Source organism: Panulirus ornatus, chromosome 4, assembly GCF_036320965.1.
Source record: "Panulirus ornatus isolate Po-2019 chromosome 4, ASM3632096v1, whole genome shotgun sequence".
NCBI classification, from domain to species: Eukaryota; Metazoa; Arthropoda; class Malacostraca; order Decapoda; family Palinuridae; genus Panulirus; species Panulirus ornatus.
In genome coordinates, this window is record NC_092227.1 from 57,661,085 (window position 1) to 57,676,099 (window position 15,015).

Consider the following 15,015-nt stretch of genomic DNA (forward strand, 5'->3'; position numbering starts at 1 on the left):
GGGGGATGTCATTTCATGGGTGGCAGGGTGGCGATGGGAATGAATAAGGGCAGACAGTATGAATTACTTACATGTGTAAATATGTATGTCTGTGTGTGTGTGTATATATATGTATACATTGAGATGTATAGGTATGTATATGTGCGTGTGTGGACAGTTATGTATATAAATGTGTGTGTGGGTGGGTAGGGCCATTCTTTCCTCTGTTTCCCTGCGCTACCTCGCTAATGTGGGAGACAGTGACAAAGTATAATGAAAAATAAAATGGGAACATCAGTGAAGGGGGCTAATGGGGAGGTGATAACAAGTAGTGGTGGTGTGAGAAAGAGATGGAGTGAGTATTTTGAAGGTTTGTTGAATGTGTTTGATGATAGAGTGGCAAATATAGGGTCTTTTGGTCGAAATGGTGTGCAAAGTGAGAGGGTTAAGGAGAATGATTTGCTAAACAGAGAAGAGGCAGTAAAGCTTTGCGGAAGATGAAAGCTGGAAAGGCAGTGGGTTTGGATGGTATTGCAGTGGAATTTATTATAAAAGGGGGTGACTGAATTGTTGACTGGTTGGTAAGGTTATTTAATGTATGTATGACTCATGGTGAGGTGCCTGAGGACTGGCGGAATGCTTACATAGTGCCATTGTACAAAGGCAAAGGGGATAAGAGTGAGTGCTCAAATTACAGAGGTATAAGTTTGTTGAGTATTCCTGGGAAATTATATGGGAGGGTATTGACTGAGAGGGTGAAGGAATGTACAGTGTGATCCCAGAAGTGGCAGAGGATGTGTGGATCAGGTGTTTGCTTTGAAGAATGTATGTGAGGAATACTTAGAAAAGCAAATGAATTTGGATGTAGCATTTATGGATCTGGAGAGGGCATATGATAGAGCTGATAGAGATGCTCTGTGGAAGGTATTAAGAATATATCGTGAGGGAGGTAAGTTGTTAGAAGCAGTGAAAAGTTTTTATCGAGGATGTAAGGCATGTGTACGTGTAGGAAGAGAGGAAAGTAACTGGTTCTCAGTGAATGTAGGTTTGCGGCAGGGGTGCGTGATGTCTCCATGGTTGTTTAATTTGTTTATGGACAGGGTTGTTAGGGAGGTGAATGCAAGAGTTTTGGAAAGAGGGGCAAGTATGCAGTCTGTTGTGGATAAGAGAGCTTGGGAAGTGAGTCAGTTGTTGTTCGCTGATGATACAGCGCTGGTGGCTGATTTATATGAGAAACTGCAGAAGCTGGTGAGTGAGTTTGGTAAAGTGTGTGAAAGAAGAAAGCTGAGAGTAAATGTGAATAAGAGCAAGGTTATTAGGTACAGCAGGGTTGAGAGACACGTCAATTGGGAGGTAAGTTTGAATGGAGAAAAACTGGAGGAAGTGAAGTGTTTTAGATATCTGGGAGTGGATTTGGCAGCGGATGGAACCATGGAAGCGGAAGTGAATCAGAGGGTGGGGGAGGGGGCGAAAGTTCTGGGAGTGTTGAAACGTGCAGAAGTCGAGAACGTTATCTTGGAAAGCAAAAATGGGTATGTTTGAAGGAACAGTGGTTCCAACAATGTTATATACCTCTGGACTTGCACCTATGCTTGCTCATCTGTTCTGTTTCTGTTCAAAAACCAAAACTTTTCCTTCTCCTTGGAAGCATGCATCATTCTGACCCCTCTAACTATCGTGCTATTGCTTTGACATCTACTATTTCCAAAGTCTTTGAATCCCTCCTCAACTCCTATATCCTTCATAGGTCATAGTTATTAGGAAAGACATGAGAAGGTAGAGAGTTCCAAAGCTTCGACGTGTTGGGAAAGAAGCAGGTATCAAAATGGCCCACCCTTGAGTTGCTGAGGGCCACATAAAAGTCATGAGATGCAGCAGCTTGCCTAGTATTGCATAGTCTAGCTAATGGTGGAGGCACACCAGCAGCCAGCTCTCTGGAGAAAAAACAAAGTAATACCTATAGAAGAGGGAAAGTAAACAAACATTGCAGCACAGGGCAAGGGGGTCAAGTTTGGAAGTTAGCCTGGGATAGTCTGTAAGTCAGACCACCTTTGACTCAGCTCTCTCAAATAAGGATACAGAGCTAGAACCACCCCAAATGTGAGAGCAGTACTCCATACAAGGACAAATCAATCCCTTGTATAAACAGAGCAACTGTTCAGAAGAAAAGAAGTTTTGACATCGAAACAAGACACCCAGTTTCTTAAGAGGCAGACTTAGCTATTCCTGTAATGCAGGGTTTCTAAGAAAGGGGGGATGTTACAGTAATAACAAGTATGTTCATTGAGTCAAGAGGTGGAATTACAGAACCATCAAAGGAAAGACGAGAGTTGTGAGGAGCTTTTGACAGAGATGGGTAGAAACTGGGTCTTGGAGGCATTAAATTTAACAAGGTTTTGTATACCCCACTGAGATATCCTGTTCAAGTTTACTGAGGAAGCTGTATCAAGACAAGATGCAGGTCAAAAGAGCTTTTATGGATCTAGAGAAAGCGTATGACAGAGTCGAGGGGAATGCTTTATGGGGTGCGTTAAGGATATATGCGATAAGTGGACAACTGTTGTGAAAGCCTTCTACAGAGGAGCAAATGCATCTGTAAGAGTGAATGGAAAGTGGAGCAAAAGTTTTGGCATACATGTAGGTGTGAAGCAGGGCTGTGTAATGCACTGTGGCTCTTTAAAATATATATGCATATGGAGGAATGATATGACAAGATGAAAGCAAAACTAGGGAAAAGAGGCGCAGAGATGGAGTGTGATGACATGGTGTTGTTTGCTGAGAGAAAAGAGGTGTTGCAGAAGGTTGTAAGTGTGTTGTATGATATATGTAAGCACAGGTGACTGAAGGTGAGTGCTAGTAAAATTACAGTAACGATGTCTGAAAGGAAACAGAGTGAAAGTATAGATTTTGTAAACCATATACAGTGAAAGAAGAAACTGTACTAAATTGTGCTGTGGATATTCGGGGGAAGGCTGGAAGAAGTGCAAGAATTTATGCATTTAGGAGCTGTCTCAGGTACGTCTGGCATTTGGAAGGAGATAAGGGAGATAGTAGCACAGGGTAGAAGATTCATTGGGTCAGTAGATGTGTAAGTATGGAAGTGAAGAGAGGATTGAGGGACAGTATAGTCCCAACCCTGACCTATGCAGCCAAAACATGGAGATGGTATGATTAACAGAGATCAAGAATCCAGGCTGTGGAAATAAGCTATTTGAAATTAGCATGTGGTGTGACTAGATGGAAAGAAGAATGAAATTGAGGGATGTGTGAGAGATGTGGTATGGTAGGGAATGCAAAAGGAATGAATGGTAGAATGGATGAAACGCAATACTTTGAGGTGATTTGGGCATGTGAAAAGAATGCAAGACATGGAACTCACAAGGAGAGTGTAGGATAGTACAATTAAAGAGGATGGTGTGAGAAGACCTCCTGTGCCATGGACAAACAGGGTGGAGGAATACTGGAGGAAGAAAAATGGTGGAAGAAAGTGTGGAATGGCATATGGCAGGAAGGCATGTAAGGACAGGGATAAGTGGAGACTTTTGCCATGGCCACACCTTGATGGGAGTTCCCAGAGAGAACGGGGACCAGAAATATTGACAGAAAGATATTCAGAATGACTGAGTTTGATTTTACTTCCCCCCTTCAAATAATCTTCAATACTCCAATGATCATGACTTCTTACACAAATATCAACAACATATTTTCTATCCTGTCAGACTAAAGTACAACAGACATTAATTTTTCAGACCCACCTTTTCATTTCTTTTTTCAGCAATACATTTCTGAATACAATTCTTTCCAAACATTGAGTAAGATTACTACTATATTCAAATATAATTAATATACATATAGGTCTACCTCCATGTTGTTTCCCTTTATGCAGCAGGGTGACTGAACAGAGTGACTAAAAGAATTGGGTATGATCCTGAAAAATCAACTGGGAATCTCATTTTGGCTTTATACACAACAACTCACATGATATTCACTTGTCAGCTAGTTTATACGAAACAGGCAAGACAAACAAGAATGCAGAATAAATATAGAAAATGTCAATTAACCAACCAAGGCAGAATGAAAGCTGGTGCAATGTGTAATTTTCGTGATATGACGAAGGCGCCCAACCATTTCTTCAAGATAGTTCATTGCCTCCTTACGAGTCCTTAATCTGGTGTAGCGTGGAAATGTTGGAGGCAGAAGACGCTGGTTGACTAGAGGCTCAAAACCCATTATCACTGGGTAATCCACTGTGTCACAAAAGGATTATACTGTAAATTCATGATATTACTTCCTGAAATACAAGCTGTGCATGCAAGTCTAAAATATCTATTGAAAGAAAAAGTATATACAACAAGTGAAATTTTTTCTGACAACCAACTTATCAGTAACAAAGAAAATTCATTTACCTTTGTTTCCTTCCTCATCCTTAGGTTGTTTGGGTCTCAACCCACGGCCAATAGTGTTCTGCATGATACAGACCAGCTCATTGCAGGATGCCAAACATCTCTCTGCCTCTGGGATAGACACTGGCTCTCGTCTCATGATAGCTGCCAAGGCAGCATAAAATAATCGCATAAAACGAATCCTTGAGAAAAGGGCTACTGCATCTTCATGCTGTGGAAAAATTTTAATGTTAGTGATCTGACAAGGAGTTTTCCCAACAACATTTGTGTGAAACTGATCTGTTTCCCTAACCAAGCCACTTACAAGAAGCAACATGTACTATACCCCAATGCTTCTAAATTCTTATCTGAAAAAAAAAAAAAAACACAACTTCACTACTAATAATTTGCTAAAGACATTTTTTTTTTTTTTTTTTGCTTTGTCGCTGTCTCCCGCGTTTGCGAGGTAGCGCAAGGAAACAGACGAAAGAAATGGCCATTTGTTTTGTACACCTTGCAAAAGGTCAGTGCTGATAGGACGAATTTAACACTGAACATAACTTTCCAAGCATCCACTATAAATAATGTGACCTATCACAAAATATTATTTTTGTCTAATGAGTGATTATACCCAGTGTGAAACACATAATGCAACAAAGGGTAATGATTTAGTGACAGTTTATCCATCTATGCACCTATTACAATGAAAATAAAGGGTACTGAATATCTTAAAAATAAAGATAATCTTGTACAATATCTTTAACTTCATTCCTTTTCACATTGTATGTATCCAACTGCATACATCCTCTCAATTCACTGACAAACTTCAACTCAGAATCATTTGCTATAGTCAAATTAAGCTTTCAAATTCATTTACACAATTCTGAACTTTTCACACACTGCACAATGTCATTCATTAAAAAAGACTAGCAACTATAATCCCTTCATGTTAGGATTGCTGGTCTTACTTTCTGTACCATCCAAACAGGACTACCTTGCTAGTCCTGCCATCTCCTCCTAACAAGCACCATACACCTACTCAAACCTCACATTTTCTTTGTATAAGGTCTCTTGTCATCTCCTGGCTGCACAATCACTTCTATATGTAATCATGATACAGTCCAATAAACCTATGGTCCCTGGCATCATGGGTTGATAATAACCTCTGGGTTCCCACTTGACTCTACTGCAGTACTGGCCCCTTCCACAACCTTTCCCACTCTAATAGACCTGCAATTTTTCTATTCATTAAACAAAAATTCATAGTCTCTCTGGTAACCTTTCTTCTGTTAAACACTATCTCAAGAAAGGGTCACAGTTTCATATCATCATTTGCAGACGATATATGAATTAGTATGAAAATCATTTCAAAAGAGGATGCCATAAGGCTTCAAAGAGACAAACAAAATCTTTAATAGGGCAACTGAAAAAACATGCTTTTCAATGGAGATAAGTTTCAACTCTGCCTATATGGGAAAAACAAAGAAAGCAAAAATAACAAAATACTGGACAGACACAGAGGCCATCATAAACCAGATGAATAACAAGAATGACTTTGAAGTAATAATGTCTAACAACCTAACCTTCTGTAAACACAACAAAACAATGGTTGCCTCATGCAACAGGATGGCTGACTGGATCCCATGAACTGTCAAGACAAGGGAAGAAAAACCAAGGATAATGTTATTCAAGGCACTAATTCTTTCACAAATTGAATATTGCTGTGTTCTAACATCACCATACAAGGAGGGTGAAAATGTGGTATTTGGTCTTCAGAGAGAGCTTTCACAGCCTACATTAATGTGGTACAGGAACTGGGAATGGCTGAAATATCTGAGGCTACACTTACTGGAGTGCAGACAGGAGAGGTTTATCATCATTTATAACTGGAATATCCTAAAAGGTATGGTTCCCAACTTACAATTGGAAATACCATTCCAATAGCATGACAGGCATGAAAGACTTTGTAAATACTAACCCCAAAATCCAGAGGTGTGATGTGTAAACAAAAGAAAGAACACCTCAAACATCCAGGGCCTAAGACTATTCAACATCTTGTTAGCTACCATCAGAAATAGGATGGGATTCATGGTAGAGAAGTTAAAGAGTGCAAGGGACAAGTACCTACAAAGTGTGCTAGACCATCCAGGTTGTGTGAGCTATATAGGCCTGCAGGCTACAGATTCCAACCAGCTAGGTCAAACAGTGACTTAATCTAACAGCCTGGGCTAGGGCTAGGGCTAGGGCTAGGCTGTGGGGGATGGAGACTCCTTAAGACTTCACAAGGTATGGTATATGACAGATAAAGAAAGGATCTGAGTAAAAAAGGCTATTCTCCATCGGTTTTTAGCGCTACCCTTTGCTAAAGCATGAAATAATGTACAAGTAAATAGAGTTGACTGTCTCTATATTTTCTTAACAAGCAATCATCTACAATGAAACCAATATGGCTATATCATCTTAAAGGATTTCAACCCAGCATTTATCTAACAATTCCTTCCCACTTCGTACCTTTCTATATCTTAATCTCCATTCTTTACTCTATGTATTTTCCTATTTCCAACTGTTCTACACAAGTCATTCATCTGCACTTAACTTATTTTTGTCTCAGATGAACTAATAAAGAATTAAATTTCACAAACGTACATCAGAGTTGGAAAATGCAAGTCTTGCACACAATATGCTTCAATTCTTCACATTTAACATAGCTCTAAGTGCACTTTTTATTCTTTTTCCTTGCATAACTATCAGCTTAATGACCACCAGATCCACATTAATGGTCATTCATAACTTCTAATTCTCCCTTTTTTATCCTAGAATTACAATGAGACTACCCACTTCTTGAAAAATCAATGCTGCACTTACGACAATTTTCAACATCCCCTTCTTACAATATCATTAAAGATACTGGTGGTAAGCTCTTTAGGTATAGTCCACCCATGAGTTAAACAGGAAAAAGTTTTGTTCAAGAACATTTCCCCTTTACAACAGATGTATCAGATGCTCACCTAATGGTGCTTTGGCTTGCAGAAGATCATACAGAAATGGTATATATGCACATAAAGTGTAGTTATAATAGAGCAAGATATTGGTATGTTTAACACAATATCTGCTGCTATAAATTTGTTGTTGAGTGTAAATAAACTTTCCAAACCATCCTCAATGCCAAATATATCCCTTCCTCCTGCCACTCCACATCCATATCCACATTATCTTCACCACTATTGACCACCCATCCCCCTTTTCTCCCACTCCCCCACTGTGTTAGGGTATATGAGTAGGTGTTTTAGTGTGGTCTGTCAGTGACTCAACAAAGCTCATAACAGAGAAATGTCAACTTCAATTAAGCACTTCTCCTCAACAAAGATGATTCTAATGCAGCAATGTTGTTTCTAGGAGAGGTACCAGGTGTCTTACTAGACTTCTTAGCTGTATACCTTGAGCAGAAAGCATGAGCACATGAAAAGTTCCATGTTCTTTTCTGGGTGGAACACTAAATCCATGCCTGCAGCAACCCGGAAACAAATAAAAAAGTTTGGTTTGATAAACCAAGAGGCAAAACAGATGGTAAGTGGCACATTATCACAGTGCCTAGTAACAAATTAGACAGTAAATGGCTCTATCCCAGTGCCTCATATACAAATTCTAGAGTAGCTTTTTTTTTTATCTCTCTGAATGGAAAATGTGCACTTAAAAGCCTAAATGGCAGATACTGTGCTACATCAGTTGTGAACACAGCAGTAGATAGAATAATCACACATGCAAGAACATAACATGTGCCATGACCAGAAACAATTGTGATTATATATGGACAACATGCTGCTACTGCAGCAAAATGAATGTGTATCCAGAGTATGACAGGGAAAAAAAATTTTGCTGCATGTCAAATTGACTCAATATGGAAAAAAAAGGAATCTTCTAAAATTCACTGCAAAAATATTTAATTTTCTACATCCAATAGCCTTCCCTACAGATCAACATATCAATGTAACTATAATGGATGCAAAGTCATAAAAGATCATCAAACTAACTTGCTTCTGCATCTTGGGGTCCCATGGTTCACCTTGCCGATTTCTTGTAGCTTTTACAGCCCTTTGTAGTTCCTCTTCAACTTCCCTCATCATGCCTCCAGCTCGCACTTCAGAAACCTCAGAGCAAACACCATAACCATAGAGTGCAGGTTGAAAGTCTTCTTCCTCAAACACACCAGCACTGGAAGATTAATTCAGTAAAATGATATTGGTAAAAACAAAACATGAACGACTGAAGTAAATCATCAGGTCATCAAATAACAAACACAAAAAGGAAAAAAAATAACAGAAAAAGGAACTGTATAAGGATCTGTATAGATTTTTTTTTCAAATTTGACAACTTAAACATATCCAATTGACATTTCCATTTTCTAGCAAGAGAGACTGATGCATTTTGAGAATTCCTCTCTACTTTGCTTGCAACCTCATGGACATAACACTTATCATTTGCATACTGCTTGCACTAGCAACCCACTTCTACTTTTCTGACAACTTGTGCTGCTTTTCTCGTTTAAAATATCTGTTCTCTAAATTTTTCATGAATGGATAAGCCATGCGAACATCTGGCTAAGCAGGAGATTCACCCAAAAACCACATGGTAGCCTACTCAAGTCTGCTGTCATGGCACACAGATGTGGCAAGCAAAAGCTTGCCTAACACATAAACTTCCTTTCACTCAGGAAGTGCAGACCTGTTGAACATAGTTTACTTCTGCAAGCACTGTATTCACCGACTATGGTACTCAGAGATGTCAGATCAGATCTGTATCTTTCTTTTTAACTTGTGTCTCATGACACAAATCATAAGTGCTTTGTTGTTTCTTGAAAGCTTGTGCACCTGAACACACCAACAAAAGCCATCACAATTTGGCAAAGAATTTAATCATTGTTTCGGTTGATGGGTTAAACTTCCCATTACATTTCATTTTTCAATTTTGTTTGTGCTATTTATTGTTTTTTCTCTTACTTTCAGAAATAACATAAGAGTATTGTACATTTGTCACCTTTCAGGTATTTTCCAGTTGAGATATGACAAGGGACCTGCAAACTGATGGTAAAACACATGGCATGTCCCAATTTCTTCATTTTCTTAGAGATGACACTGAACTGTGTTACAAAATGTTAGGAACCTATTTCAACTCGTGGAGCGGTTTACTTTCTATTCCCATTTCTGGTTTGACCACTCAAAAGTTACTCTTTTATGATGAAACCACTAAACAGTTATCTACATCAAAAATGGATCATGACCTTAAGTAATCAACAAAGGAGTTGAAGATATATCCCAAGGCCTAAGATTCCAAGCCTCAACTAGCACAGCAATGATACAAAAGGGGTACTAAGTCAAAGGGTGTTCATTCTGCAGGAGGCCTTCTGATACCTAGTAGGAATGTTCCTTTTCAGATCCTCACTGGGGCTTTGATTGTCTTTAGTTCTAAAAGCACTGATTACTGCTGCTGTTCTACTTGATCTTTGCTGAAGTTGATATAACCTCATAATCTGGTGTCATCAATAAAGAATACAAAGACAGATCCCAAGGCCTAAAGCATCAGTGTACCAAAAGAGCCAAGGTGCAGGATGGATAAATCTAAGGACAGTTTATTTTTTGGAGCTTCTATTAGATTTTTGGTTGTCTTTAGACAGCAGAACCCTAAAAGGTAGTTTGTGCACAGCTCAACTTTTACTACACTAGAGATCATCTAATGACACTGTCATTAGAAGGAGAGGTGAAGAAAGATCCTGTGGCTTATGGTTTCAATGCCTCTTCCAGCAAACTAATAATACAGTAGAGGAAATGAGAAATCTTTGCAATCCCTCAAAGGCCTGCTTTTAAGATATCTTGATTGTCTACTGTACACAGAATCCTAACAGCTACCAATGTGTTGCTAAACATTTCCAAGATGAGAAATCATTTCATAAACCTAATGTCACTGTGAGAGGATGCAAAAACAGATCCCAAACTCTAGTTCCCTCACCCATGCTAGTTTACCAAAGATAAACTCCAGGAACTGAGTCTGAGGGTCTCTACCCATGAGGAATCCTTGCAATCCCTCAAGAAATTTGTTCCTCACTGAACCTCAACATATCCTTGGTTGTATCTTTTCAAGAAATTATATTTATTACCCATGCCAATGAGGTAACCTCAGGAACAGATGAAGAAAAGCCACATTTGCTCACATCCATTCTCCAGCTGACACATCTACAACATCAAAACAACAACCTCTCATCCACACTCAAGCCCCACAGACTTTTCCTTAGTTTCCCCCAGCTGCTTCGTATCCCCTTATTCAGTCCAAGGACAGAACATCATCCCTGTATGCCACAATGCTCCACTTCACTTTATCCTGCATATGCTATTCACTCTCCTGCATATTCAGGCTCCAAGCAAGCAAAATCTTTTGCGCTCCATCCTTCCATCTCCAATTTGGCCTTCTTCTTCCCTCCACTTCTGACATGCATCCTCTTTGTCAACCTCTTCTCACCTATTCTCTCCATATGTCTGAACCATTTCAGCAAACCCTCTGCATCTCTCTTAACCACACTCTTCTTATTACTACATCTCTTTCTTACTCTTTTATTACTTCCTTAATCAAATCACCTGACACCAAATACTGCCCTTAAACAATCTCCAACACCCTCCTCTGAGGCCCAGGCCTCACAAGCATACAACACTGTTGAGACAAATGCATTTCAAACACCCATTTTCACCCTCCCAAATAAAAACCTCTCTTTCTGCACATTTGTTGATGCTCCCCCAACTTTCACCACCTCACCCACCCTGAGACAAACTTCTGCTTCCATGATTCCATTTGCTGCCATGTCCATTCCAAGGTATCTAACCTCTTCTTCCAAAGCTTCTCCATTCAAACTCATCCCTTTGCCCTGCTAAACCTAATAACCTTGCTTTTATTCACATTTACTCTCAACTACCTCCTTTCACACACTCTCCTAAACATCAACTTCCCACACACCAACTCCTGCAGTTTCTCACTCAGATCTGCTACCATTCCTGTGTCATAAGCAACCAACTGACTCACTCTGCAAGTACCCTTCATCACTATAACTGCATACTTACCCCTCTCTCCAATGACCCTACCTATAAACAAATGAAACAGCCATGATGACCCCATTCATACCTACAGCAGAACCTCCTTCACCTGGTAAAAGTTACTCTCCTCTCTTCCTAGTTTACTCATAACTTATACTTATTCATCTAGGTATCGTACTTGATCGCTGTTTCCAATGTCAACAAGGTAGCACCAGGAAACGGACAAAGAAAGACCCATCCACTCATATACACATATATATATATATATATATATATATATATATATATATATATATATATATATATATATATATATATATATACATACACATACAAGTCCATACACATACATATACATATAAACATTTACACATATATATATACATATACATACATACATACATACATATACACAGCCAAATACATGTATATATTCATACTTACTTGCCTTTTCCACTCCCTGCATTATGCAGTCCCACAGGAAATAGCATTGCCATCACCTGTATTAGCAAGGTAGTGCTAAGAAAACAGACAAAAAGGCCACATTCATTCAAACTCAGTCTCTAGCTGTCATATGTAATGCACTGAAGCCACAACTCCCTATCTACATCCAGGCCCCACAGACCTTTCCATGGTTTACCCCAGACATTTCACATGCCCTGCTTCAGTCAATTGACAGCACATCAACCCTAATACACCACATCATTCCAATTCACTCTATTCCTTGCACACCTCTCACCCTCCTACTTGTGCAGGCCCCAATCACTCAATATCTTTTACACTCCTTCATTCCAACTCTAATTTGGTGTCCCACTGCCCCTTGTTCCCTCTACCTCTGACACATATATCCTCTTTGTCAACCTTTCCTCACTCATATTATCCATATGTCCAAACCATTTCAACAGGTGCACCCTCATCTAATCTCTCAACCACACTCTTTTTATTACCACGCATCTCTCTTACCCTTTCATTACTTACTCGATGAAACCACCTCACACCAAGTACTGTCCTCAAACACTTCATTTCCAACACATCCACTTTCCTCCGTACAACCCTATCTATAGTTCATACCTTGCAACCATATAATATTGTTGAAAAGACAATCCCTTTAAACATACCTAATTTTGCACTCTGAGATAATGTTCTCTATTTCCACACATTCTCCATCGCTCCCTCCCTCACAATATGAACTCACTTCCATTGTTCCAGTCACTGCTAAGTTCCTTCCCAGATATCTAAAACTCTTTGCTTCCTCCAATTTTTCTCCATTCAAACACATCCCAACTAACTTTGTCTCTGAACCTTGCTCTTATACAAATTTACTCTCAACTCTCTGCTTTTACATGCTTTTCCAAACTCGGTCACCAATTTCTGCAGTTTCTCACTCGAATCAGCCACCAGTGCTGTATCATTGGCGAACAACAACTGACTCACTTCCCAGACCCTCTCATCCCCAACAGACTGCATACTCGCCTCTCTCTCCAAAACTCTTGCATTTACCTCCCTAACCACCCCACCCATAAACAAATTAAACAACCATGGGGATGTCACACACCCCAGCCTCAGACCAACCTTCACTGTGAACCAATCACTCCCCTCTCTACCTACTCATTCACATGCCTTTTACCCATGATAAAAACTTCTCGCTGCTTCCAGCAGCTTACCTCCCACACTGTATACTCTTCAGACCTTCCACACAGTATCTCTATCCACCATGTCATATGCCTTCTCCAGATACATAAATGCCACACACATTCTTCAAAGCAACTATCCGATCCACACATCCTCTACCACTTTTGAAACCACACTGCTCTGTACAATGCTTCACCCTCTCAATCAATTCCCTTCCATACAATTTTCCAGGAGCACTCAACAAATTTATGCCTCTCTAGTATGAACACTCACCTTTATCCCCTCTGTCTTTGTACAATGCACTATACATGCATTGCACCAATCTTCAGGCACTTGAACATGATCCACACAAAAACTGAATATCCATAACAACCAATCAACAACACGGTCACCCCCTTTCTTATTAAATTCAACTGCTCCTTGCTGGATTTCATCTTCCACAAGGTTTTCACCACCTCTACTCTTTTCACCAAGCCACTCTAACTGACCCTCTCAGACTGTACACCATCCCAACCAAAACACCCTATTTCTGCCATTCTATCATCAAACACACAATCAACAAACCTCCAAATACTCAGAGTACTCTGTCACTACCTGTTGTCACTTCCCCCTTGCCCCCTTCACTGCCATTTACATTTGCCTTATGCAAGTTACTTACTTCCAAAACATCTATCTATTCTCCCTAAAGTTTAGATACTCTCTCACAGCAACTCTCATCTGCCCTCTTTTTCAACTCTTGCACCTTCCTCTTAACCTCCTTCCATTTTCTCTTATATTCCTCCTAGTTATTTGCACTCCTTCCTTGCAAGTATTGTCCAAATGCCTCTCTTTTCTCTTTCACTGACAACTTTACTTATTCATCCCACCCCTCACTACCCTTTCTAATCTCCCCACTTCCCACCTTTCTCATGCCACATGCATCTCTTGCACATGCCATCACCACTTCCCTAAATACATAACATTTCTCACCTACTCCCCACATATTATATGCTCTCACCCTTTGCCATTCTACACTCAATCTCTCCTGGTACTTCCTCACACAAGTCTCCTTTCCAAGCTCACTAACTCTCACCACTCTCTTCTCCCCGAATATTCCCTCTTCTATTTTGAAAACCTCTGCAAATATTAACACACAGCATATAAAGGCAAGCAAGGATGAATATGTACATGTGTATATATGTATATGTCTCTGTATGTGTATGTATAAGTCGGTATATGTGTATATGCTGATATATATATATATATATATATATATATATATATATATATATATATATATATATATATATATATATATACATATATATATATATATATATATATATATATTTATTTACTTTTATTTTACTTTGTCGCTGTCTCCCGCGTTTGCGAGGTAGCGCAAGGAAGCAGACGAAAGAAATGGCCCAACCCCCCCATACACATGTATATACATACGTCCACACACGCAAATATACATACCTACACAGCTTTCCATAGCTTACCCCAGACGCTTCACATGCCTTGATTCAATCCACTGACAGCACGTCAACCCCGGTATACCACATCGCTCCAATTCACTCTATTCCTTGCCCTCCTTTCACCCTCCTGCATGTTCAGGCCCCGATCACACAAAATCTTTTTCACTCCATCTTTCCACCTCCAATTTGGTCTCCCTCTTCTCCTTGTTCCCTCCACCTCCGACACATATATCCTCTTGGTCAATCTTTCCTCACTCATCCTCTCCATGTGCCCAAACCACTTCAAAACACCCTCTTCTGCTCTCTCAACCACGCTCTTTTTATTTCCACACATCTCTCTTACCCTTACGTTACTCACTCGATCAAACCACCTCACACCACACATTGTCCTCAAACATCTCATTTCCAGCACATCAATCCTCCTGCGCACAACTCTATCCATAGCCCACGCCTCGCAACCATACAACATTGTTGGAACCACTATTC

The 15,015-nt window shown here is 39.7% G+C and overlaps 1 protein-coding gene across 1 annotated transcript in view; it reads right to left on the minus strand.

The window, feature by feature from the left end:
* Positions 1-15,015, minus strand: part of Naa35 (N-alpha-acetyltransferase 35) — a 150,286-nt gene that overhangs the window by 101,727 nt on the left and 33,544 nt on the right. Inside the window, exons 5-7 of the mRNA XM_071695047.1 lie at positions 8,393-8,573; positions 4,386-4,593; positions 4,045-4,226 (exon numbers count right to left, since the gene is read on the minus strand). Of these exons, the coding sequence (XP_071551148.1) occupies positions 4,045-4,226; positions 4,386-4,593; positions 8,393-8,573 (571 nt within the window). The remainder of the gene's footprint in view (positions 1-4,044; positions 4,227-4,385; positions 4,594-8,392; positions 8,574-15,015) is intronic.